At 32.0% G+C, this 25,373-nt stretch overlaps 1 protein-coding gene across 3 annotated transcripts in view; it reads right to left on the bottom strand.

Moving 5' to 3' along the window:
* The window catches only part of LOC140050516 (gamma-aminobutyric acid type B receptor subunit 2-like), a 44,502-nt gene extending 20,419 nt beyond the window's left edge, over positions 1 to 24,083 (bottom strand). Inside the window, exons 1-3 of one of the 3 annotated variants that reach the window (XM_072095747.1) lie at positions 23,982 to 24,083; positions 7,893 to 8,610; positions 1,592 to 1,729 (exon numbers count right to left, since the gene is read on the bottom strand). In XM_072095747.1, coding sequence (XP_071951848.1) covers positions 1,592 to 1,729; positions 7,893 to 8,186 — 432 coding nt within the window. In that variant the 5' untranslated portion in view covers positions 8,187 to 8,610; positions 23,982 to 24,083. Of the gene's footprint in view, positions 1 to 1,591; positions 1,730 to 7,892; positions 8,611 to 14,645; positions 14,946 to 15,401; positions 15,468 to 23,981 lie in introns of those variants that run through there. The other 2 variants (XM_072095749.1, XM_072095748.1) reach the window with 2 other exon arrangements.
* Positions 24,084 to 25,373: the final 1,290 nt, after the last annotated feature.

Raw genomic sequence — 25,373 nt, 5'->3', positions numbered from 1 at the left:
AAATTGACTGCGCTGTTATGACGTCAGTAAACCTCAAAGGGATACATAGAAAATTACTGAAATAACGTGTTATTGAGAGAAAATCATTTGCGTCTGACATTTTTTTAATCAGGAATGTTATGTTATGAAAATAAAGATTCGTGTCTAATAATTCATACTTTATAGTAATAAATAAAGAAATGCAGATATCATGTAACGAGAAATTATTTTACACAAGCCTATTTCAATTTGCATCGACTAACTAAACTTATACGATGAGTTGCACAAAGATTCGAACGTACACAATCGAGTCAGTGCAGATTATTCCGTACGCTTGAGTAAGAATTCGTACGCTTGAGTAAAATTGTAGTGTTCACAAAAATTAAATAACCTGCGACCGCACTACTATTTTGTTTAGAATGTATATAATGCTGCATTGGAATATAAATAGCGTTGTAAAATACAACAATACTCTTGATAATTACAGCAGAGTTGATATTAAATCCAATTCTGGTAGCATTAAAGTGAAACCTCGCTTCAAATCAAGATTACGCTGAATGCCTACGACAAATATTAAATTCGTAAACACATCGTTAAAGTTTAAATTTAGTACATTGATTAGTGATTTATAGTTTATTATACCATTCATTCTTTCATTTTACCATTTAAATTACTGAAAGCAAGAAATCAAATGAATATTTATAGCTTTTTTTGTTGATTCTTTTCAAACCAAAACCATATCATTGTTTGAACAGTAGACTAAATTATTGTTGCTTCAATTAATAAATTCAAAATTGTCCACCTTTTATCAGTCTATCTCTACTCCTAAATAAATGTTGTTTAGATTAGTTTAAAACAAAATTTACATGTATATCTTAACCATCCACATTAATAAAGAAATATCGTATAACTATAATGGCCGGAGTGTGAACTCAAGTTTACATTCTGCTCCGTTTTCTGCTAATAACACGTATTTCTAAGTAATACAAATATTATAGTCACTTTCTTTCCATTAATTTTCATTTCCAGACACTCATATAAAATAATGTACTGAAAATGCGCTTCTGTTTCTTATGGTTCCAATCTTTCTCTAATGTTGTCTTTTAAAGTTATTATTTTAAATATTTTTCTGTTGATTTATTTTGTTATAGTTATAACACACAACTGCCAAAAATTATTAACAAATTGAATCAGAGTTGAGTGCAGCTAAATATGGTCCTGGTCGCTGTACAAGTTTAGATTCCGTAAGAGTTGAGTGCAGCTAAATATGTACCTGGTCACTGTACAAGGTTAGATTCCGTACAAAAAACGCAAACATGGTTGGGGGTTCTTTTATTATCAATAACTCAGATAAATATGTAAATTAAAAACTTAAAAACACATAGGGTCTAAACCTCAAGATCTGTTGGCAATTTTGTTTCATGTGCCAATGAAACGGATAATGTCTGTGTTAAAGCAAGTTTGAGTGTAAAAAAATAAAATGATTACAATTCCAATCCTTCCGGTAACTGATTCATAAAGTATATCTTATTATTTTAAACTCGATTAATATTTTCCATCCAAGTAGTGTGGGAATTTATGTATATGTTTCAATGTTAAATGTGGTACTTACCATTACAACGTTCCAATATTGTGTGATAGTAGCTACATGTTTCGATACTTCAGAGCAAGAGCATCCTAAGAGTATCTTCATTGGAGGTTTTCGGTAAAATTGGTCAAACAAAGCATCAGCACCAATTCCAGTATCGCACTGTAATAACAAACAGACAATTTCAACTAATCGTATCGTTTTATTATCTAGGTGACGATGTGTGTCCCACGTAAACTTCTATTTAATACGTTTAGTTGTTGATTTGGTTTGCTTTTAGGTAATTGAGTCAGTGGAATTGATAATAAATATAAATGTTGGCATTTCCAGGAAATCACCACGCAGAAAGCTTGACATTGTAAGAATATCAAGGTATATCACAGTATCATTATTTAAGTTTAAACGTTGATTGTATCGACGTCGAACGGAAACTCAATGTTTAACATTTAGTCTGAGTTTGCTCGAGGGAAATTTTAATAACTGAGATTTGTTTCATTGTCGAATCCATTAATATGAAATGACCTTGTAACGATAGAAATAATTACGATGATGTGAATGATAATTAGCAATATACAAATATTTCAGTTTTTCAATCTATCAAAAAACATCGAAAGATTCGAGACAAAATAATAAAAAGCATAGCTTTTATACTATAAGAATACTTACATAGAATTAATTTCTTTAATGAAGAATTATTTAGTGAAATATAATTTGGCATTTAACTTTGAAAGTCTTTTTAGACGACATTTGAAGCCAGAAAACGATATAGTAAAGTACAGAAAATAGTAAAGCAAAAAAAATGAAATTGAAACTAATTTTTAACAAATTATGTGTAGCAGGTCAACATAAGGACAATACGTGGCAGAATTCATGAAATGATTCTAAATGCACGGCATTAGTTGATTTATCGCAGGAGACCGAGGGCTAAAAATGTTCATACCGCTCACCAGCACAATCTTCGAACGAATGAACATGAAAAGAAATGATCTACAACTAATCGTAGCATATTTTAATGGTTTACTATAAAGAACATGACAGAAACTAAGGCGCATTTGCCCTTGATATTAATGTCAGGTTGAGTATTGGTTAATTACTTAGTTTTAACATATTGGCTAAATGCACAAGTTTCTCATTTAGAAACCTTACACGTTGAACCATAAAACGTTGATGACTACAACATGGACGTCATATTAATTTATTCGACGATGAAACTGTAAAGAAAACTTGAAGGCATACATTTGATAGCCTACGTCACTACACTGATAATTAGCCCTACCATTAATTATAGTATAGCAATGAAACAAATTTAAGTTTACATATTTAGAATAATAATTTTAAAATGCAAGAACAAGTCAGTGAGTTTTTATTTCAATAAAAATGAATTTTCAAAATGTAACAACAACACCGCCCTCTAAATGAAAGTTTGATTACGGTGAATGGAATTTCTATAGTAATAAATCATATTTAATAACTAATTTGCTGTATATTGGACATTCGATTGAACTTAGGTCTAATAAGCATATCTGTTAACACTAAACTTAACCCAACCCATTATTTCAAAAGATAGCAAATAATTTGATTCAAACTGAGTTCAGTATATATAATTCATCTAAAAAATTGATATTAGAAATAGGCCTGCATAAACACATGACCTTAATTTAAGCCATGCTGTCCTTTAGTTCGTAAAGAGCATTTCAATTATTCTTCGATTCGTAAATTGTGCCGGCAAAGAAACGCGATCCAAAATGTTATTAAAATCTGAATGAGGCGGAACCTGACTATATAAAACAAATCGATTGAGAGCAAACTTTGAATTGGTTTCTTCATGTCATAGGTTTGTTCCTGAGAGTTGTATGGAAATCTGAGGACATAGGCCCAAGAGATGACATGCGGTATGTTGTGTTTGTAATTTCATCTATAATATTTAGTTTAAATACACATTTTTGAAATTGTTGAAATGCGATATTAGGAGTTTTAATACAGCATATAGACGAATCCTGTAATTTAGTTGGATGTTCCCTCAAGTAATTCAACTCAAAACCTTTTTAATTCATGTAGTAATTCTATAAGTAATCGATGCAAATCATATCTGTTTCCTATCACAATTCGTTCTTATTGCGGTTATCTAAACACTTGGTAATTCCACACATGGCAAGGGGCTGTGCTATAATTCTGCCTCTACCAAATGTGTAGGCCTATAACCTAGTATTGCTGGGTACGTTGAAACGTACATGTTTACTGTTAAAGTACTTTTTAGTATAATGCTATATGAGCCTACCGTCATACAATATAAAACAAATTAACAAATTCCGATTGTTAATTCTGTGATAATTTGTAAATTCCTACACAAAAGAAAGGAAGGTATCATGAATACCATTAACAATGCCACAAAAGCTCATTTGGTTTCTAGAAGTATTTAGCAAGTTCCCGTCACTTCTCATGGGAAATCAACATTTTTGCACGCCATTGCTGATGAAGATAATGTACACATCGGTAAAGAGACACGACTAATGATGGGGTAAATTAGTACATCAATGATCTACATCTAAGGTGACTAAGTAAAGATGTGTAGAAACCTTTCAGTTTCAAAGGTAACATATTGACAAACCATCTATGAATTGCGTTGTTTTAATAGATCTCAGGCAATAAACCTCATAACAGTTTGTTCACATTAATCGTATCTGTCCCAACAATACCGTGTTCTTGTATGGAAAATAATGGAACAAAGGTGTTTATCTGTTACTATACAACTCAACTACGTGGATTGAGTCAACATTACTAATTCAATTTGTAATATTAACTTACGACCTGCTATATGTATGTATATTTATTATTTTGTAAATGTGTTCACGTAAAGACCGTAATTAATTTGTAAGATTTCTTGTTGCTATGTTTCGGAAATTAATTTTAAGCGATTGACACAATAACGTAACGTGGAGTTCTTTCATGAAACCGACAGAATGTCGCTGTATGGACATGTTAACATCGTGCTTTGGAATTCAGTCAAGTTCTTTAATGAAAAAAATATTGACGACATTCTTTTATGGCAATTCAAAGCATAATTGAGATTTGACTTTTATTTTGCATGGTGAAAATGAAGAAAACCATTAATTGTTTTGCTCAACCAACACATCTAATCTTTAAAATTCAATAAATTATTGATAGAGACAAGATACATATCTCAAACCGCACTGTCTACACTATCAAACAAAGCGTGATGTACCCAAATATGATAGTTGTGTGCCCAAATATGGTAGTGTGACATCATCATGTTCATATATGGGCACATCACATTTTGTTCACATACAGACACATTTTCAAACCGAGATTCGTGCACATATGTATAACAGTGTCAAAATTTACGAGGTGTTCAAAATATAACATTTAGATCAAGAAAGCTAGACATTATCATCAAACGACGCTACTGTATAATGTTCTAACATACGGCGCATCTGCAGCCAACTCTATACTCGAATGCTCCTCGTATCATCACGTTCTATAGTCTCTATCTGAATGCTCTGAGATTTATCATCTCGTTTAATATATCCTTGATAGTTAATATCTTCTTAAGAATACTTGTACTTCTTTTAATTATGATAGTAATGCATTTTATGCTATCCCTTGTGAATAATAAATGCGTGTCCTGATAGTCAACTTCTTAATGTTAGTTCAAAAGGTAACAATGTAGATTTTGGTTTTCCAATATAGAAAGTACAAATGGATATTCTGCATGAATGCACTGTCAGGTGATACGAATACAAATATTTTAATATTAGTAAGAAAACATAATAATTAATGATTCATTTAGAATCACTCTGCATCATAATTATACTACAACATTATACAGAAAGACATAATAAGTATGATAGGATGCAAACTCTTGATGAAGATGTCACCGAACCTACCGTCTTCTTAGCCTCTCACACCGGAAAACAAATAGAAACAAAATTAAACCATTAACGAAGCAAGTTGACCATTTTGGCTACCATTTTAGTTCCCATGGTTTTAAATATTGTTTTCAAATTTTCAAATTCAAGATTCCATGTTGTTATCATTACTTCATTACGTCACGTCGAATCCTAAAACAACACCTGCCCGATGTACAAAGAACTACCGGCGACTATTAACGATTATCAATGATACTTCAAAGCCTCTATCATCTATTTAAACCATAAATTCCTCTCATTTTACTGTATTTTTGTAAATTCTCTCTGCAGCATAGTTGACGGTTAGGACACTGTTTTTAAATATCATTTTAATATAAATTATTCTCTTTAAACTTCGTTCAATCATAACACTTATTTCAACACCTGATGTCGTCATTATTATGCTATGTATCAAACCAATAACACTGCCATGCCTATTTCAATCGTACATACGCGTACATTACTTTGCTTAGTATCGATGTAGTCTTCATCTTAACAATCTGACGTAATGAACATAATCAAGTATATTGTATATCTATTTATTTTTTATTTTATTTATTTCAACAATATTTTACGAGGGTGATCCATTCAGCCGAAGCTGATCATTAGGGACCCTTACAAAAATACAAAATGACGAGACATAAACATGAAACAATAAACATAAAATTAAAATAAATATAATTTATAAAGATAAAATAAAGCACACAATTAAATGAATTAAATTAAATTGACCATCTCAGAAGAAAAGATAGAAAAAAGGAAGCAACTAAACAAGAGCAGAAATTTGAAGGAAGAGTAAGATGAAGCAAGTCGGATATGGTTTTCAGACCAAAGAAACATTTCATGGGTTAATATCTAAATCGTAAATATATAGATTGTATTGAGAAAATCATTATACTATAAAGCACATTTTTTCACATAAAGCCACCTAATCAGTTACTGCCTATTCCCTACGCAATGAAAATAAAGTATAAATACAAAAGACACACACCGGAAATGGTCCGGTGTGCAGCTTTAGTATAGAAGTTCTAAATAAATTTCATTTAAACGCGCAGTCGTCGATCTAATAACGTTGTATTAGGCGTAATGTATAATAGGCTGTTTAAGTCCTTAAAGAAATTGAATTACAATAAAAGACAAATCTACAACAATACGATATAAAGGGTTATTTTGTTAGACTTGTGTACATTTCACATGTTAGACTTGTGTACATTTCACATGTTCAAAAAGGTTTATGGAAACTGTTTATGGGGGGAAATTATTACTTTTGTTAATATCGATTTGTTTGAACGTATAATATTGTAATACAATAAAATATCACATTTATCTAAATTAATACTGTAATATATTAATTAAATATGGTTTTACGTGCTTGATTTTAGTAATTTAGTACAGAAATTTGTGATACAGTACTGTGACCCGAAGGTAAACGATACGATGTGATGAGGAGCGTACAACTGTTTATTAAGCAGGTTGAACGTGCATTATATATATTATTGATATCCAGCTGCTTATTAATATACTTCGTAAATATAAAATGAACTTGGTTTGTTTTCTTAAATGATAAACTGGAAGGACGTCTATTATGCGGGGTTTTATGTGTTGAACAGAAATCTTGGGTTTATTTTAAAAAGCATAACCATCCGATTTTATTCGTACATAATTAGCTATAAATCGAGCGCGGAGGCAGTTACACGTTTAGCCTGCAGTGGTGGTGCCTTCCTCAAACCATTTGTAAACGTGTAGTGTAAACTGTAGATGTATGTATGTTTGCATTGAATATAGTTAGGGTTGCGTACATCACCTATATTTTCAAACCTTTCACATAAATGCACGAATGTTAACAAGTACCATCTCTAAATTCAAGTAAACGTATAGCAATGATGGGCAATTTTAATATACCTGTTGTGATGCACGTGCGAGGGATTTCTTGTCACAATGATCGACTGGCCCTTTCTGAACTTGCCACCACATGATACCATACGTTATGTAACGTACTTAATGTTACTGAGTAGACTAAATTAACTGAATACCAAATTTCACGTAACGTACCCAGTGGTATACTGAGTGGGCTAAATTAACTTGACAAGTGAAGCGAGCTGACGGTAATGAGACACCAACATGTTTATTTTGAAGTAACGACAATTTATATTAAGTAAAGTAAAATAAACTAATATTATAGGGATATCATTTTGTAATCTCGAGTGTGGTAACCGTTACTGTTACTGCATTGGGTTTCCGCGTAAATGCGTGCGCAACCCGTTGTCTGACAAATCAAATAAAATGGTTTGCTCTGGTGACAATGTACACGTTTGCTACAATTTAAGTTGACAAATTATTATGTTAGATGTACTTTAGTTTAAAATGAAATATTGAAAAAAAATTACAGAAAGGATTACCTCGGTGTCATTATGAAACATGCATAGTACAAATCCATCAGAACTACTCTGCTCGTTCACTAAATCCAGGGCATATCGTGCAGCTTCTAATTCTGAGCGACCTCGTACTGAGTGAAATCTGTTCCCTTTAAGTGGAAACAAACCTCCAATATATATCCTTTTCATGTTAGTAACCATTCCTTTCGTGCCACAATAAGTATTATCAAAGTGTTCAGTGATTGCCAAAACACCATTAGGTATAAAACAAGGGACAAAACCGCAAATAAGCAGCCATATCCATATTGTACTCTCCATAATTATATCAATGGTTGTGTGTATAAAAGTTTCATTTAAATTGACTGATTTTAGAATCTCAAATCCTTCAGTGTTTAAACCAATGTTTGATCATTCTTCTGCCTGCAAGATCCGGCAATGCTTTCCTTTGGCTCATTCTCACACTGTCGTCTTTCTTTCTCGTTTTATCATAGCTGGAGTTGTTTGTTGACGGCAAGAGATAAACTCATGAATGTTTCGATAAATTCAGTAAGCAAACTGTCGGGTATACAGCTACCTCATTCTCGCCAAATATACGTTATGAGTTCGTGTCAACTTTACGTTCCCCAAACGAGTAGACCTAGTTTTATACAAGACGTGAACAAGTAAAAATTCGCTACAAACTCTACCTTCGGTGCATACATTTAGTTCCCGTAGGCATTGTTATTTCTTGTCGTCAACATATCTGAAATGAAAGCAAACGTTGTAAAACATTATAAATCAATTATATTGTTTCGTAGACATTTTCAACTCAATTATTTTTGGATAAAATGATATAAAAATTCTCAAAAGAGTAGTCGTTAATCATGTTGAAATATTCTCTTCGAATACACCTTTCCTGTTAATTTGAAATTATATTATAATACGACCAAAATGGAAACAAGAACGATACTTGTTTTGTTGGTTTTGACACATGATTGTGATTCACTGGGCCTATATATAAGCATCTTAATTTTTTTAATTGTGCAGCTACTTTCTGAATTGTAAACTACAAATGTCTGTAATGTTTGACAACTGTATTCAATGACGTCATCAGAAAATGTATATATATATATATTATTTGTTTTAGTCAGTTTTTATGTTTTAGTTTTTTATTAATATAAAATAAAAAGGTTATCTAAAGTCATGAAGTGAATACCATTTAAATTTTTTTGTGGAAGTTACTTATATTGTTAATTTCCTGGTGAAACTGTTTCTCTTTTTGTTTTTTGAATGATTTGTATATATAGATGTACTATCCGAAATAAAGAAAATGAATGAATGAATGAATGAATGAATAAATGAAAGGTACTAAATGTCATATTGCGCACTAATATAGACGGCGTATGGACGTGATGCAAATATATTTAAATATAATTTTAGGTAAAGTGTCAATTCTCTTAATGTTATTAAGGATGACATATTTGTATGCTTGTAAATTCTTTGGAGGGTTACCTAATGTCAATTGATATGCTTCGCACACAATCAATTGCACCATGGATGAATTTAAATTGGAATAAAAATCCAATCAATATACTTAATGATGATAATGTTGTTTACGGATTGTGACTTCGAATACTTTACGCGGGGATAAGGGACAAATAGCAATTGGCATATAAAGAATGTATTAAAATATTAACAAATGAAAATGTATTCCAATTGAGGCGAGACATGTATTCGCCTGCCTGCAAAACGTGTCTCAAATGGTATGGCATTTAAATGTCAATTCTACTGTACTTAAGTGCGCCAAAAAAGTTATTTTCTTCTTTTTTAAAAAGTAAAATAGAATACTCTCTGTTTTATGTATGTTTCGTGTATTTCTTACATGTTTGGTCACGCCATGGATAGTTTACACATTAAAGCAGCAATCGAGTCGTGAAATTATCCACTCTTAGTACCAATACTGTTTTTGTTATCATTGCATGGGTTTAAATTTATAAAATGGGTCATTTTATAATATAAAATGACTTTACCTCAGGCCTAGTTTTTAGCTTGTTCAGATGAGCTCGTAGAATGACGGTGATTGAACATTCGTTACGTAGCAACGTATTAAATGAATTGTTTGAAGTAGATTAATAAGAGAGAGATGCGAACAGCTTCAAACAACGACCAAAATAAAATATAAATTAGAAGAAGAAATTGCTTGGACCAATACACTCAACTTAATTGTAACAAAAAGACGATAATAAGCGGATTGTCAATAAATATAAAATTACAATAAGGCCGCAATTGCATGGTGTCGGTTTAATAAATATTTAATTGTAATCTTGGTATTAATTGTTTGATTAATTTAATTACCGTATAGTTTAGAAAAAAATCAAATTGCATGATTGATCGACGTTACATTTTAATTACAGCTTGTAATAATTATGTGATTTATATCAATGTAAAAAAGAATTAGCGGTAAACGTAACTGATCAGTTTCAGTCGAAAATAATACACGCATGCGTAGAAAGGGATTCGGAAGATTGAAACATGAATACGCATGCGTATATGCTGACGCTTTTGATTTGCGCGAACAAATTCGCCAAGTGGAAAATCGGCTTAAGAAACGCCACGTCACATGATGCGTAGTACAATGTTACGAACATGAAAACTTCATAATAATAAGAAACGCTAATTCATATGACGCACATTTATTAATTCATCAGTGAAAATTATTACTTCCATTTATTATCACATATAAAATATACATAGAAATTATGTAGTAGGCCTACGGCACCTGCAGTTGTTTATTTCTTCGGTGGTCAGAAACACCTGGATATACACTCGCCATTCATTTTCTTTGTAAGACTAATCGGTAATTTAGGAAAATGGATGATATGCTTCTTCTAGTTCTTCAAGCATAAACAAACTCCTGATAGACCAATGATATAAAAAACATTGAAAAAGGTAATTTAAATTAATGAGAAGCGTAATATGGTATAGAACTTAAAGTGGTGTTATATTGTTGCTATGATGACGGCGTTTAGATAGATTTTTTCTTCTAAAAGAAATCCTAGGTCAAGTATAGACTAAAGAAATAGCTTTCAAGTGTCTCTGATGTTGAAAATAGAATTGAAGGAATATGAAAATTAAGAAAGCAGACTCGATAATAAAAGCTGACAGTATACATTAAACAATACAACCACTTTAACCCCACATAATTAAAACACAATTATCTGCAGCGATCCAATAGAAATACGACATAGGCCTACTAATCAAGTTACTGGTGTTGCCGTATGATATTGTAGAATTGACCATCACGATCAGATACAGACTATGCATATAGCATATTAGAGTTATGTATCTTAAGCATTTGCAGTTATTCAGTCATGCAAACTCATTATACAATAGCCCGAATGTCGACAATAGAAAAACTATAAAAGATATAATTATCATCACTGTGTTCAAAATTACAAGCTATCATCAAAACAATTAACAACCTCAGCATGCAGCACGTGTACTCTTATTTACCATTAAAGTATTGAACCCCGGATTATACCATTGTTTAGGACGCAAGTACTCACATTTGCTTACCTGGCTACCGCGTGTTATTCAAACAGCAATTTAAACTAAATGAATTTAGTAGGTCTAAACAAATTTGACATAACCACCATGTACATAAACCTACCTCAAGTATTATTTTTAAAGAAACACATTTCCCTGGTAGGTCTAGGTTCATGCATTGCAATCTCACCAGTTATAGCTAGTGTAAGTTTCTTTCTTTTATTTCAATAAGAAATGACTAAGACACCCATCTTAAACATTACAAGTGAAATTTGGCATGTTGTATTGCAAGATAACGAAATCGTAAATCCGGAATTTGAATATAATGCATCAGCTGAAACGAATCTCTTCAAAATTGTGGTAATAAAATGTATTATTGCTGTAGAAACTACAACTTGTGTCGTGGACCATGACATTACAGATTTGTGTTTACTAGTGTCAATGTCTTGAAGTAAGAAATATTGTTATCGGTTTGTGGAATGAATGAACGAACTAATTACCCATCAAGTTGATCTTGGCCAGGAAATCGTTTTGATATTCATTTCAGTTACTCGATACCAATATGTATACCTTTGCCTTTCATTCATCAGCTGACTTATCTAAGATTAAACTGACAAACTAGGCACATCTTACATGTTTCTGCAATTATTGTAGCTTATAAAGCTTTGTAGCCTTGAGAAGTTCATTTTGTGTACATTATCATTAAGAAAAATATATTTAACAAGAGGAAATATTTATCTGTTAGGAAGAAAAAATTGTTACATTAAACTAGAATACAAACTTGTCTAAACAAGATACACAATTTTACTGCATTCGGTGAACAAAATCAATGAGTGGGGAGTGGAGCATTGGCAGTGAATGAATGAACGAACGAACGAACGAACGAACAAACGAACGAACGAACGAACGAACGAACGAGTGGAGGAGATACGGTGGAAGAGTGAATGAATGGATGAATGAACGAACGAATGAAGGAATGAGTGGAGGAAAGACGATGGAAGAGTGAATGAATGAATGAATGCATGCATATTGTTAATTTAGATCGCTTCTGCCCAGATTTGTCGTAAATTAATTAATTCAGACATCTTATCAGCAATTCCCCGACTATAGATTTGAATTTTGACAAATTAATAACACCAATAAGCCAGTCTAGAGTAGTGTTGGCAACTTTGTCGTATGACACGTTTTTAAATGGTGAGGAAATGTTGCAATATACTAACACATTCTCGCCGTCAGCGCGCAATACTGACATTTACTTTTTTAAAGCAAGACTAGTTTAAACTTATTCCTCTATTAAATTTTAATCAAACTATGTATTTCAAGACAATGATATTAAATACTTTAATGTGGCATAATAATTCCAACTATGATCTCACCGATTGATTAGTCTAGCCTGATTTAAATATTGTGGTGACTTATTACGGTTTTATACTAAAATAAAAATACTGGATAATTAGAAATCTAGAAGAAAATGGCTTCTGGAAAATCATTAATGTCCACAATGACTGGATTAATGAGCTAGTTAACGTTCTAAATGGTGTACTTATCGCGCCTGATTTAGTATCAGAAGGACGCATTTAAGAAAGGCGTCAATATTTTCTTTACAGCCAGAAGGAATACGTGCCATTTTAAAGTTACTATCCATTGTAAATTTTCTTTAAACAACATTCATCATTATGCTTGTTACAACCGAAACAATAGTATGAACATCCAACGTTAAAGCACATCGCACATGTGACATTGTATAACTTGTTAAAACTACATTCATCATTATGCTTGTTACAACCGAAACAATAGTATGGACATCCAACATTAAAGATGTATTGTCCCTTTGACTAATTCATGGTTTGAAATCTTTGTTTACTTTCGCTTGCGACGATTTCTCAGACGAAATGTAATCTAATTAATTTACCTGTTAATTACGTAAACTGTTGTTTTTGGCTCGAATTTTCGACTTAAAGTGAATAACTTTAATATTACTTTGATATGGCCAATTTAAATTTAGAATATTTTTTTTTTTATTTTTTGTGTTTCAAGGGACAATACATCTTTAAAGCACATCCCACATGTGACATTGTGTAACTTTCAAAACAGCACTCAAGAAGCAATTCGAAAAGGGTCAAGTGTGTGTTCACATACACTCATCTTTAAACATCTGTGTAAGGTGCAAACAATGGTGTGGACTTGTGTTAAGTTTATACCCAGAGTTTAAACCAAATATGTTCACAAAAAGTGTAAATGCAACAACATTGTATACGTAACTGGTATTTTCGGGAGTTTACTTTCTACATTTAAGCCCAATTCCAACTAGAGATGTGCGGCAAGCGAGGACAGTTTAGATAATCCATTAATTGTGATTGGTCAAATTAGTTGCGCGTATACGTTCTTGCGTTGCGTAGAAAAAAAAGCTTTAAAATGCCGCGACGATCGCGTGGTTGGTGGTGAACCAAGTTCACAAAAAGCAACATATAACCTTTTAACCCCAAATTGTTGCTAACTACATGATATTAACAATTTATTATAAATCCCATGTGAACGCGCTATATATTAATCACATAAAACATAGAAGTAAAATAAGAGGAATGACACGGTCTCAACGTAATTGGAATACGAATAAGTAAGCCCAGTTGGCAGCAAATATTGATTTTTGATATTTATATGTGAAGACACATGTACATTGCCATTAGCAAATATATATATATATAACGGGTGGCGCTAATAATTGCCCGGAGGTGATTACCTATTCAATGAACTAGCAACTAGTGCGTAATGCCTGTCAATACTGCCGCAGGGTTCATTTATATTATTTCCAATCAGTTTCAGAAACACGTTATTTAACATAAAATTTGTTTTGATCACCAAATCAAACAAGAACAGAATTTTTGTGCGTGTTAAAACATGTAACATGCATATTAAATCTTGCAATAAAAGGTCATGTAGGCCTAGACCAATGCTGGTAGCAGTAAACATAGAAGAGATTACATGCAGTGTTTAAGGACAAGTAATTAAGTTTCCATTGAATCAAAATAATTAATTATAAGAAGAGACATATTAAGATTTAAAAAGCGTTGTTTTGTCAGTAACGTGCTAAGTGCTAAGCAAGGTTTTTTTTAATAAAGGATTTGTAGTCGTGTTTCAATCTGTTGTCGACTTTGTAGTGAAAACAACACTTGTGAACCGTCAAATTTAAACATCTTAAATATAATATGTTGAAACTCAGAGAAAATCAAAAATGTATTTGAACCACCTTACCTATAAAGTAGTGGTCTAGCTATCTAACTCCATCTCTTGTGAATAAACCAAAACCGAAACCGACCATTTTTAAAACAGAAGTACAAAAACGGACAAGAAAACACCATGGGTTTTGTTGTGGGGATAGCACTCTTAATCTCTGTAAAACACAGATGATGTACAAAACGACCAAATAGGTATAACGTACTTTTTAGATGACAAGCACACCAAATTCTCTCTTGTGTATATGTTTAAGCATATAAATTCACCACAGGCTTCCAATGTTTTACTCTAACGGTTCGACTAAGTCTGTTCATCAGACTTGTCTACCAATATGCAAATTGCATCATGCATTCCTTTAAGTACTCACGATTGATGCCGAACAATACAACGTGAGTTGCTGAAAAGGCAGGTTAGTTCAATTTTAACCAAACATTTTAAACATTTTGACAAGCGACAATGAAATTACGAATTGCAATATTAACAACAATCATAATATATTACTATTATGATAATTCTATTGTACTGCTGTTGCTATCGATAATATTAATATATGTTTATCTTTTATAATGTATTAGCATACAATTGAGCCTGGTCTAGGTTTGTATGGTTATTATTAGATAATACTAATAGCAAATAAAGCACACAATTAGATAAACACACACGCAAACGGTATTATTTACATCCAGTTCGACTAAATGTACATGCATTAATATGAATGTTCGACCCTATGTATTGTTCATAATACGCATGTTAGCCTCTAATTAAAGACACTACCTATATCCAATATGTTAAATCAATGTCCACGGTGAATAGTTTACGTAGAAAGCTGAACAAGTGCATTTGATATAAGTCGTTATATATTGAATTTGTCCGCATCAATCGAATAGACATGCACTTTGGAATCACATAGCGATGCTAATATTATTGATCCAATTGGACGAGTGGTTTAAGATGTACGAAGATGACACCGCGTACGCGCGTCACCGTGGTATTCAGATACGCATATAAGACGATTAGAAAGAGTTGATTAAACTTGAAACCAAAAATTATGTTTACTTTAGGAAAGTAATAGTTTGCCATTGGGTTCGTTTAACACAATAATATAGAATGAAGTATTTAGGACGTTGTAAATACTGCATAGTACTATTGTTTTAATATTAATACGTAATTATTTGTATCTTTCAAAAACCTGTCGGGAGTAATAAAATATGAATAAATTAGTTTTAGTGGTATATTCCTATCCGTAATGTGTTATTGATGCTCACAACGTTAGCTGCATTATCAGGTCCAAATATATCTATAAATAATAATCAAGAATTGGGTAGAGAACACAATTCTATTGTAATATCACAGGTTATAACTCGAATTGACTGATCAAATTAGGATCCATCGCGAGTGAAACCTAATTGAGAGTCGTTGTATTAAACAATGCTACTTCACACATAATCTCGTTAAAGAGCTGGATGCCATTGATTTGGCTGTCAAAATATTGATCAATCAATTGGTTACTGATTAAGATGCTATAGCAATACGTTGCATTAAAGACGTTCAAATATAGACATCCTCTTGTAATTCTTACAATCGTGCATAATCTCAAGTTCACCATGGGCTAATACTAGAAACTTGGTTAAATATCGATTAAGCCATAACAACCAGGTCATTCCCTAACCTAGGCTACAAAAGTGTTAACAATATAATACATATGTTGAATTTTGGTTTGCTAAAGCGTGGTTCCCACTAGAACGCAATATAACGCAGCGACGTATCGACGCAGAGTGCTGTATTGCATAATCGCAAGTGGGAACCGACGACGCATAAAGCTTGGTTCCCACTAGAACGTAACGCAAGGACGTAAACGCAACGCAAGGACGTAAACGCAACGCAAGCGTTTTAACCAATGACAAGCGAAGTTATAGACAGTTAGCAATCACAAGCGAATAAGCCATCGCTTGTGATTGGTCAATTCACTTGCGTTGCGTTACGTCCTTGCGTTGCGTCGCTAGTGGGAACCACCCTTAGTGGGAGGCGGGGGAAAACACAATGATTGGAAGGGCATTTCTTACGTTGCGTAGATTGCTTTACGTTGCGTCGCTAGTGAGAACCAAGCTTAACCCAAAATGTTGACGTTCATGAATTCGGCCTCTATCCTAATTTAAAAACAACATTCGAACTCAAATTAATTATCTCGTACTAATTAAAGCGTGGTTCCCACTAGCGACGCAACACAAGGACGTAACGCAATGCAAGTGAATTGACTAATCACAAGCGATGGCTTATTCGCTTGTGATTGCTAACTGTCTATAACTTGTCATTGGTTAAAACGCTTGCGTTGCGTTTACGTCCTTGCGTTACGTTCTAGTGGGAACCAAGCTTTAAGCATGGTAGAACGCAACGCAGCGGCGTATCGACGCAAAGTGCTGTATTGCGTAATCACAAGTGGGAACCGACGACGCAATAGTGCTGCAAACATTGTAGGTTTGATTATACGCAGGCCGCGGGGGCAAACGCAATAATTGGAAGAGCATTTTCTTACGTTGCGTAGGTTGCGTTACGTTGCGTCACTAGTGGGAACCAATCTTAAGCCATAAACCAAACCACACCATATTCAATGAATACAAATATGTTTCTCCGAAGCACATAAGAAGAAACACATCCTGAATATGAAGACATGTTTCTTTTGTCATTCAAGCCAATTTATCGATTGAATTCATGTATATCAATTGATAACATGAACCACCTACGTCGACAAACTGTATTGTTTAAGTCACTTTACATTTTAATCGATGAAAAGAACATGTAAATATAAAGTTATGAGATCAGGAAGAATCTAATAAAAAGAAAGTAATTTCCTACACTAATTTCGTATTATAATGGAATCATTGAAATGTAATATATAATACTTAGACCTAGTTTGCTATAAGCGTAGGTCACGATAATGTAATTTGTTATTTGCCATGAATTAAAGCATAATTCTACTCTCATGATTTGTAAATGAATTTTGTTATGAATTTCTAACAGGTGTAAATTTAAGTTATCTTCGAGCCTTTACTAAATTGACCATCATGTAGTATGCAGTGGATTCACTTCACTATAATACATTTCAATATATGCACAGATTTAACATATTCTCAGTACTGTATTTCCACATTTTGCCCAGTACCCAATATCATAGAAAAATTCCGTAATACTGCATTGTATGTATATCACACGTGGTGTCTGTTTAATGAATGGTTTCAAAAAATGTTATGCTGTATTACGGAAATTTTCTATGATACTGATGAAATTAAGATACAGTATACCACGGGTGAAAGACATTGATATAATAATACCACGGGTGAAAGACATTGATATAATAATACCACGGGTGAAAGACATTGATATAATAATACCACGGGTGAAAGACATTGATATAATAATACCACGGGTGAAAGACATTGATATAATGAAACTTTGCAGACACATATCATAACTGTACAACAAGAATTAAACTTAATGACATTCCAACCTTCTTAGTCGATTATTATCTTGTAATAATAACACGATAGTATCATCAGTTTTCATTGATTAGACATAAACGTAAACTGCATCATCTTGAACTTTTACCGTAAGATTGATCGCTATGAACTCAATGTTTCTGGACATTTGGACATAAACAGTTTAGTAAATTGATATTGTGTTCCCGTTTAAAATTTATTGAGATATATTATACACAGAGTTTGATTTCAAATTTGATATTCGTTTTCGGTGGATTCGAGCATTATAGTGGATTTATTTATATTCCTATCTTGTACCGATATTAATCTGCGTAATAGAGGTGATATAATTCCAAGTAGAAATGCATCCCCGAAACGACAAATGAACATGAATTGAAAAACAAATCCTAGAAATATTTAACTTGACATTCATCAAAAGACATTAATAGTCGGAATGCATTAGATAGTTTTGGATGTAACTGGAGTGCTTCAAAAATAGCAGCATCTTTATGGCATCAGTAGTAGCCATGACATATCCAATACATTATGGTGGTATGACCACGTTTAGCAATGTTCCCATTTTCTATCACCAGAAACACTATATGTGTCAAATGTATATTATTTACTAATAAAAGCAAACTATTTACAGACTCAATGAATAAATGCTTTGGAAGTCTGTTTTGGAGAAACATACATTAATGACTTTATTGAATGTTGTATACGATGTACAGTATGGGTTTCAATACAGTGAACTCAGACTGTATACGAATTCCATTCCAATACAGTGAACTCAGTAGAACTTTTATTTGACATAATGATATATTAATGATGCACATTAATGTTCAGTTCAACTTACTATTCATTTCGATAATCCGCAGTTTTACTGCTGTCTCGCCTGATAAATGCACTGTGTTTTTCTAGCAACAGTAATATAAATTGTATGTTCCAATGTAGGTCTTTATACCTAGGTCAATTTTTGTATTATCTATGATTTGAAATGAAAAACGGTGAATCATTTAATATGATATTTAAAAAATTTAAAAGATATGTTTTACTGTCATAGCAATGTACAACCATGATGTATTTACTGTAAGACACCCTGTTGATTCTTATATCATTTGGAGCTATTTGTCTTTTTCAGGCCACTGTACTAGTCTTTGGTATGAACTAAAAATTAGTTTTATTCCTTGATCAACATACTTGAATCAAAATACTAATTTATTGTTTTATAGTAAAATCATCAGGCATACATTTATAATTGCAGAATGTACTTGTGACAAATGTAATACTCAATAGCATCAATCAATGACGGAGCGTGGTACCTGTCGTTAAACACCCTTACAGCACACTCATCAAAAACCACTTAACTACTTACAAAAACACTACTAACATGTTTCATTAACTTTTACAGTCATGCAAAAGCGTACAACCAGAGTACATCTTCAACGTGTACGACTTCAACGTGTACAATAACAGTTTTATAATTTCTTTTCTTTTAAGTAGGCCTAAATGTGTTACATTAGGAAAGATACCACAGGGTGGTTACCAGCCCCGTCGCTGTTTTCATATAAAGTTTAAATAATTGCCAGTAGAAAATAGTTACCGGTATTGGTTGCGTACAAAAAAGCAAACATTTTATGACGAACAAAACACTCTCTCTAGTATTAATGCATCGAACTTTAGTCATCGCTGATTGGACCTAGAATAATGTTTTACTATAATATATTTAAAATAATTGAAAAAAAAACAAGAAGTAGAATAACAGTTTATTGACATTTGCATGAGGTGTTAGTTTAAATCGAATTGAGATAATAATTATTATATATTTTGCATTAGTTCTACTTGTATTACTTTCCATGAGGTAATAACTGCATGTCAAGTGTAATAAATCTGAAGTCAATTTAAGAGAAAATATCTAAGAATGAACCATCTTTCTACTAATAATAATACGTTAAGTCGTGTTTCATTAAAAAGTGTGAAATCTGACCACCTAATCAACACAGAAACCAGTTCAGAATGTTCGACACCGAGATAACGTTTGTAATTGGTCAAAAAGCTGTAAACATATAAAAGATATTATTAATAAAAAGGTGGAAATAGTGCGCGCAGATGGATATATAGTAATATAAAAAAAATAAGAGACATAGATCAACAATATGTAATGTACTATAATATGCATATATAAATATATTTTCCATTTGAATGTGCAAAAAAAACTAGTTATCATTAGTAAAGAATACGGTTAATTATTTATATTTAATTAGAACAATATTTTAGAGAAAAAATACGGATTTTTTTTTTCTTCAAGCAGCAGCTGTAATACTAAAAGAAATCAAGCTATGATGTACCGCTTTTGCTTCTAAAAGCCTATCGTTAAAAGTAATGTAGACAAGCCGCAACTCAAATAAATTATCATCAAATAATATGCCAAAAATAATTTAATTCAATAAATCAGTCCGATTAAACGCAATGTCCCCGAGCTTATTGTAAAACAAAGGCTCATTCTACTTATTTAATGTTAGCTATTGTTAAGTACTGCGTTACGATTGAAAAACAATGTATATATTTAGAGAGAGAGATAACGATATACAAAAAATCTGCCCTATTATGGAAGAATCGAAAATGTTCTGATTATCGGTCCTGGACGGTTTGAAATACTATCAAACACATTTAATAAGGTGCGGATAAAATTATCTGATAATAATATATAATCTAAAATTAAATGATTTATATTTTTACAGAAACTTGGTTGTCTGTACGCTAATTTTCCTTTGGATCGATTTAATTATTTGACATGTTTAATTCCCTAATAAGCAATACGTTGTTTCTCTGTCTGTCAAGTAGCCGAAGCAGTGGTAAAAGTGAATGAGGTAATACGTTTTTACGGAAGACATCAACACGTCATATAATTGCCATGTGGAATTACTGTGAATCTGTAAAGCATTTTATCTTTACGGCTTTAAATTTTGCGATTGTACAAATCAAAGTATTTTGCGATTGCCTTCCCATAAACCTAATTGAATTGTTACTGTCAGTATTATTTTCCACATCTTACGTGTTCCTAATATTTGGATCATACAACAAGTAATTGTGAATGTATCTCGATCGGTCAACGTAGATATAGAACAATACAATAGAAAAGTACATTTTCAAAAAATATAAAATAGAACGATGATAATAAAATGTATTTCTCTTCTCTTGATCGCTTCACGTATCTCAAATACAAAACAAAAGTGTACAATCATACGGTATAGAAGATACATTGAAAACATAGCGTATACCTTTGAATGCATTTCTGTTACATATGTTTCTATATTTTTTTGTGAAATGAGACTAAGAAAATCCATCTTGATAATGAAAACTTGTCATTTTTATTTTATGCAATTTAATATTAGGTTTTGTAACTCTATCTAACGCATCATCATTCATTCTGTCTCATTGGAACGCAATCGACACCATTATTGTCAAAATAATTTCAACCATCGTATATTTTCATGTCATCATCAGTGATCACACAATACATCATATATATTTATATTTCTTCTTTTTTTTTCTATTTGCTTTTTACATATGAATATCTGTTTCACCGTTTCTGTAAGTCAAAAAAATATTTCTGAGCCTAATTTTTAAAAATGTTCAATTAATAATAAGTTTTCTAAGGCTTTACTAAGGTTTGTAATACCTTCTTCTGGTAATTTACCAATCGTCATATTTACATCTTTATCTATTGATTGCCTAACCTCTTAAGCTTTAAACACGTCTCCTCCACAGCGCACGCTATCTTCATGCTACCGCCCTTAACGCCCGTAATTAATTAGATTTTATCCGTTAAAATGCTTTTCATTTGCTGACATCAGTTCAGTTTGGTAGTCACTGTAACATGTGTGATACTCATGTTCAAGTTCAGTGTCTTCGTGATGCCACGTTTACGTTCACATTGTCATTTCCAATTGCTAATCTGTCGACAAAGTTTCTGTAACTGTCAACTGTAGCTACTTCATATCACGTCACGTTTATTGCCAATACAGTTTTTATCAATATTTTATACTCAACATCGCAGAATTTGTAGTACATGCCAATAAAGTGTCAACCAGATCAATACGGTATTTAGTCAGCTATCGTTAGCTTTTCTCCAGTAGGTTCACATTATACCAAAGTATGGTTAACTTGTTCAGATCAACTTGTGCCACTTAATGCTACAATCATCGATAAGGAACCGCTTTTGTATCTAGACTAGCAATGCGGTATTTCCACATTGTATACAGTTACCGGACACTAACATTATGATGATGTACCGTATTCTTTTCTTTACGATTCTTTTTTTTTCTGTAGTTGACCTGTATGTTATATATACTAGTAGGAGGATAAACACATATTTTGTAGCTTCAGTTAACGTGGTTACTCTCATTTATTCCTAGTAGATTTAAAACAAGACCACCAATAATCGATTTATTTCATTTAAACCATTTCAATATATATATATAAAGCCCGTGGAGCTAATGATTAAATCAATCGAGGGATTTTACCAATAACAGCAGGATTCCGCTGACCTATCTATGTCAAGAGTAATTAATAAAATCATTGATGATCAAGTGCAATTATAATATACGGTACTTCAATTCATGTATTCCCTTTTTCCATCGATAAATTGTGTTTTTTAAAAAACAGTTCAGACACTAAATATAGGCTATTGTTTTTAATATATTTATTTCACCAGATCACCCAATAGATGGGTTTTGATTCTCTTTTAATTTTGTTTTGTTGTGTTTTTTCCAAAGAAATGAGCAAGTAAACCTAATTACTTCTTCTAAAAGGTCACTCTCCTCAAATGTTTAATTGTTTGTATAGTTTGTTTTAGCATCTTTATTGCAACTTAACTTGTGAACAATTTTTTTAGTTTTAACAGATCGTCTTAATGTCAATAAAAATCATTTACATTACAAAGGAAAACAAATGTCTTTTGCTAGTTATTGGTAAAACAAATACACAGCATGCATATTTTGGAATCAAAAGAAATGGCGCGGTAAAAACAAGTGTGCCTAATTGGAAATAGAGTAATTAAATTGATCGATAATTTCTATTAATTAATTAAAGTAATCTATTTTTGTTATTTAATGTTTAGAAAATGAAAGTTAGCGCCGTAATTATGGCACATCGAAGGTTACAAAAGACATATTATGCAGACAGTGTCGTACTCAAGGCAGGACATCACGCAATTAAAATACATTATACTATCACGTCTATTATTTTCCCAACAAGAATTAAAACGTATTTTATTAGTGTAAATGTCAAATATAATGTACTGACCATGGTCATATTTATTACGGATGTGCATATTGAACTAACAGGTGGCGGTGGATTATAAATCCAGCAACAATGATATTACTAACCGTAGATGCATCTATCTCAATTGCAGGCAAAACAAAAATTGTTAATCACAAAATTAGGCCTTCCAGAACGAACAGTATTCTTTCATTAGGAATAGGTAATGTATACAACAAATTATATATTTTTATTATTTTTCTAAAAAGTGTTTAGGAAACAAAGTGTAAGCATGGCAAAGTATTCACTTGTTGAACTTTGCTATATGAAAGTTTGTATGACCGAGTAAGTAAGTATAGTTTAATAAGCTTTCTCTTATAATTATTATTCACCAGACTTAGAATTCGTAAATATTAACTCTTTGAATGTATATGTATGGGCAAGCAATTACAGCATTGGCCCATTAGTAATACAATAATAACATACTACTATAATGCGCATTTCTCCACCAAAGGTGCTCAATGCACATTGTTGCAAATAATATGAGGGTTCTTTTGTATACTTGCCCTTAATGATCTATTACTTGGTATTATGGCTGATAACAATCACACTAACTTACCTTCTCTTTTTGTAATTCCTTATGAAGATTCCTAAGTAAAAGTTGAAGAAAAAGTAATTACCGCACAAACTTGATCCATTATATGTTAAATGTTAACGCAAGCTAAATTGTACACAAGTACCAGAACATGTTTACTATCACTACTGTAGGAACCATTGATATCATTGACAAGCTGGTCAATACGAGACTGTGCTCAGGTCCGTATCACTCGTGTGAAGGATTAACAGGTAGGGGGCGCTAGCCTTGTTTGGTATATATTCCTCTTTCTTTTACAAAACGATTACGTAGTAGTAATAATTGTTGTAATAAATATAATAATGTAAGCTGATCATATTATTTAAAATTCTTTTAATCGATAGTGTCAATAAACTAAAAGTATAAATGACCAATTATTATAAATGCGAACTTACATAATTAACCTTGAAATGTCAAAATATGTATCTGTATTGTTAAAAATAAGTTGAATACAATAACCTACAGATCATTCTTCCATACAATCATGAATAAATACAGTAATATTATCGTCTATTACTATTATTGTACTCTAGCGCCCTCTATGTTAAAAAGACTAATAACATATTTCCAAAAGAAATTCAATGCAAACTATACAAATCACTTATGGCTCCTCATCTTGAGTATTGCCATGTTGTTTGGGGACGTTCAAATATAACTCAAAGTAAAACACTACAAGTTCTTCAAAATCGCGCAGCAAAAGTTATTACAAACAAATCTCAAACCGACTCTAGTACTCAAGCTCTACAAAGTCTAAATTGGATGAACTTAGATGAAAGATTATATATAAATGAAGCTATTGTTATGTTTAAGATTATGAACAACCTTGCACCTCCATATTTATTAAATAAGTTCAATATCAAAAACAATTACTATAATATCAGAACTAAGCCAAATTTAATAGTACCAAAACCAAAAACAAACTACAAAAAACGTAGCTTATCATATAGAGGTGCCAAGGTTTGGAATGAGCTACATGAAGATATTAAAAATGTGAATACTGTCTCTCTTTTTAAGAAACTGTTAACTGCTAATTTCATGTAGCTTTATTTAAATGTAGTGTATTATTTAATTTTATAGTTAGTAAGTGTATCCTTGTTTCATTTTATTTCATTGTAATTGTTTTATTATCTGCTTTTGTTTTTTGCTTCTGTAATTGTTTTATTATTTGATTTGATATCTGCTTTTTACATTTATTATTGTTGGTGTTTTCCATTGAGCACGGTCTTACCGAAAAACAACTTTTAGTTGAGTTAAGTATCCGTGATTAAATAAAGCTTATTATTATTATTATTATTATTATTATCACCACAGTATCTTTTTCATTACTTGGCGTACGATGTACACTGCTGTTGTCCATACTGTCAGAGCATATGGCTC

Source organism: Antedon mediterranea, chromosome 5, assembly GCF_964355755.1.
Source record: "Antedon mediterranea chromosome 5, ecAntMedi1.1, whole genome shotgun sequence".
Taxonomy (NCBI): Eukaryota; Metazoa; Echinodermata; class Crinoidea; order Comatulida; family Antedonidae; genus Antedon; species Antedon mediterranea.
The sequence above is the reverse complement of the archived record's forward strand: the minus strand, read 5'-3'. Positions and strand labels throughout refer to the sequence as shown.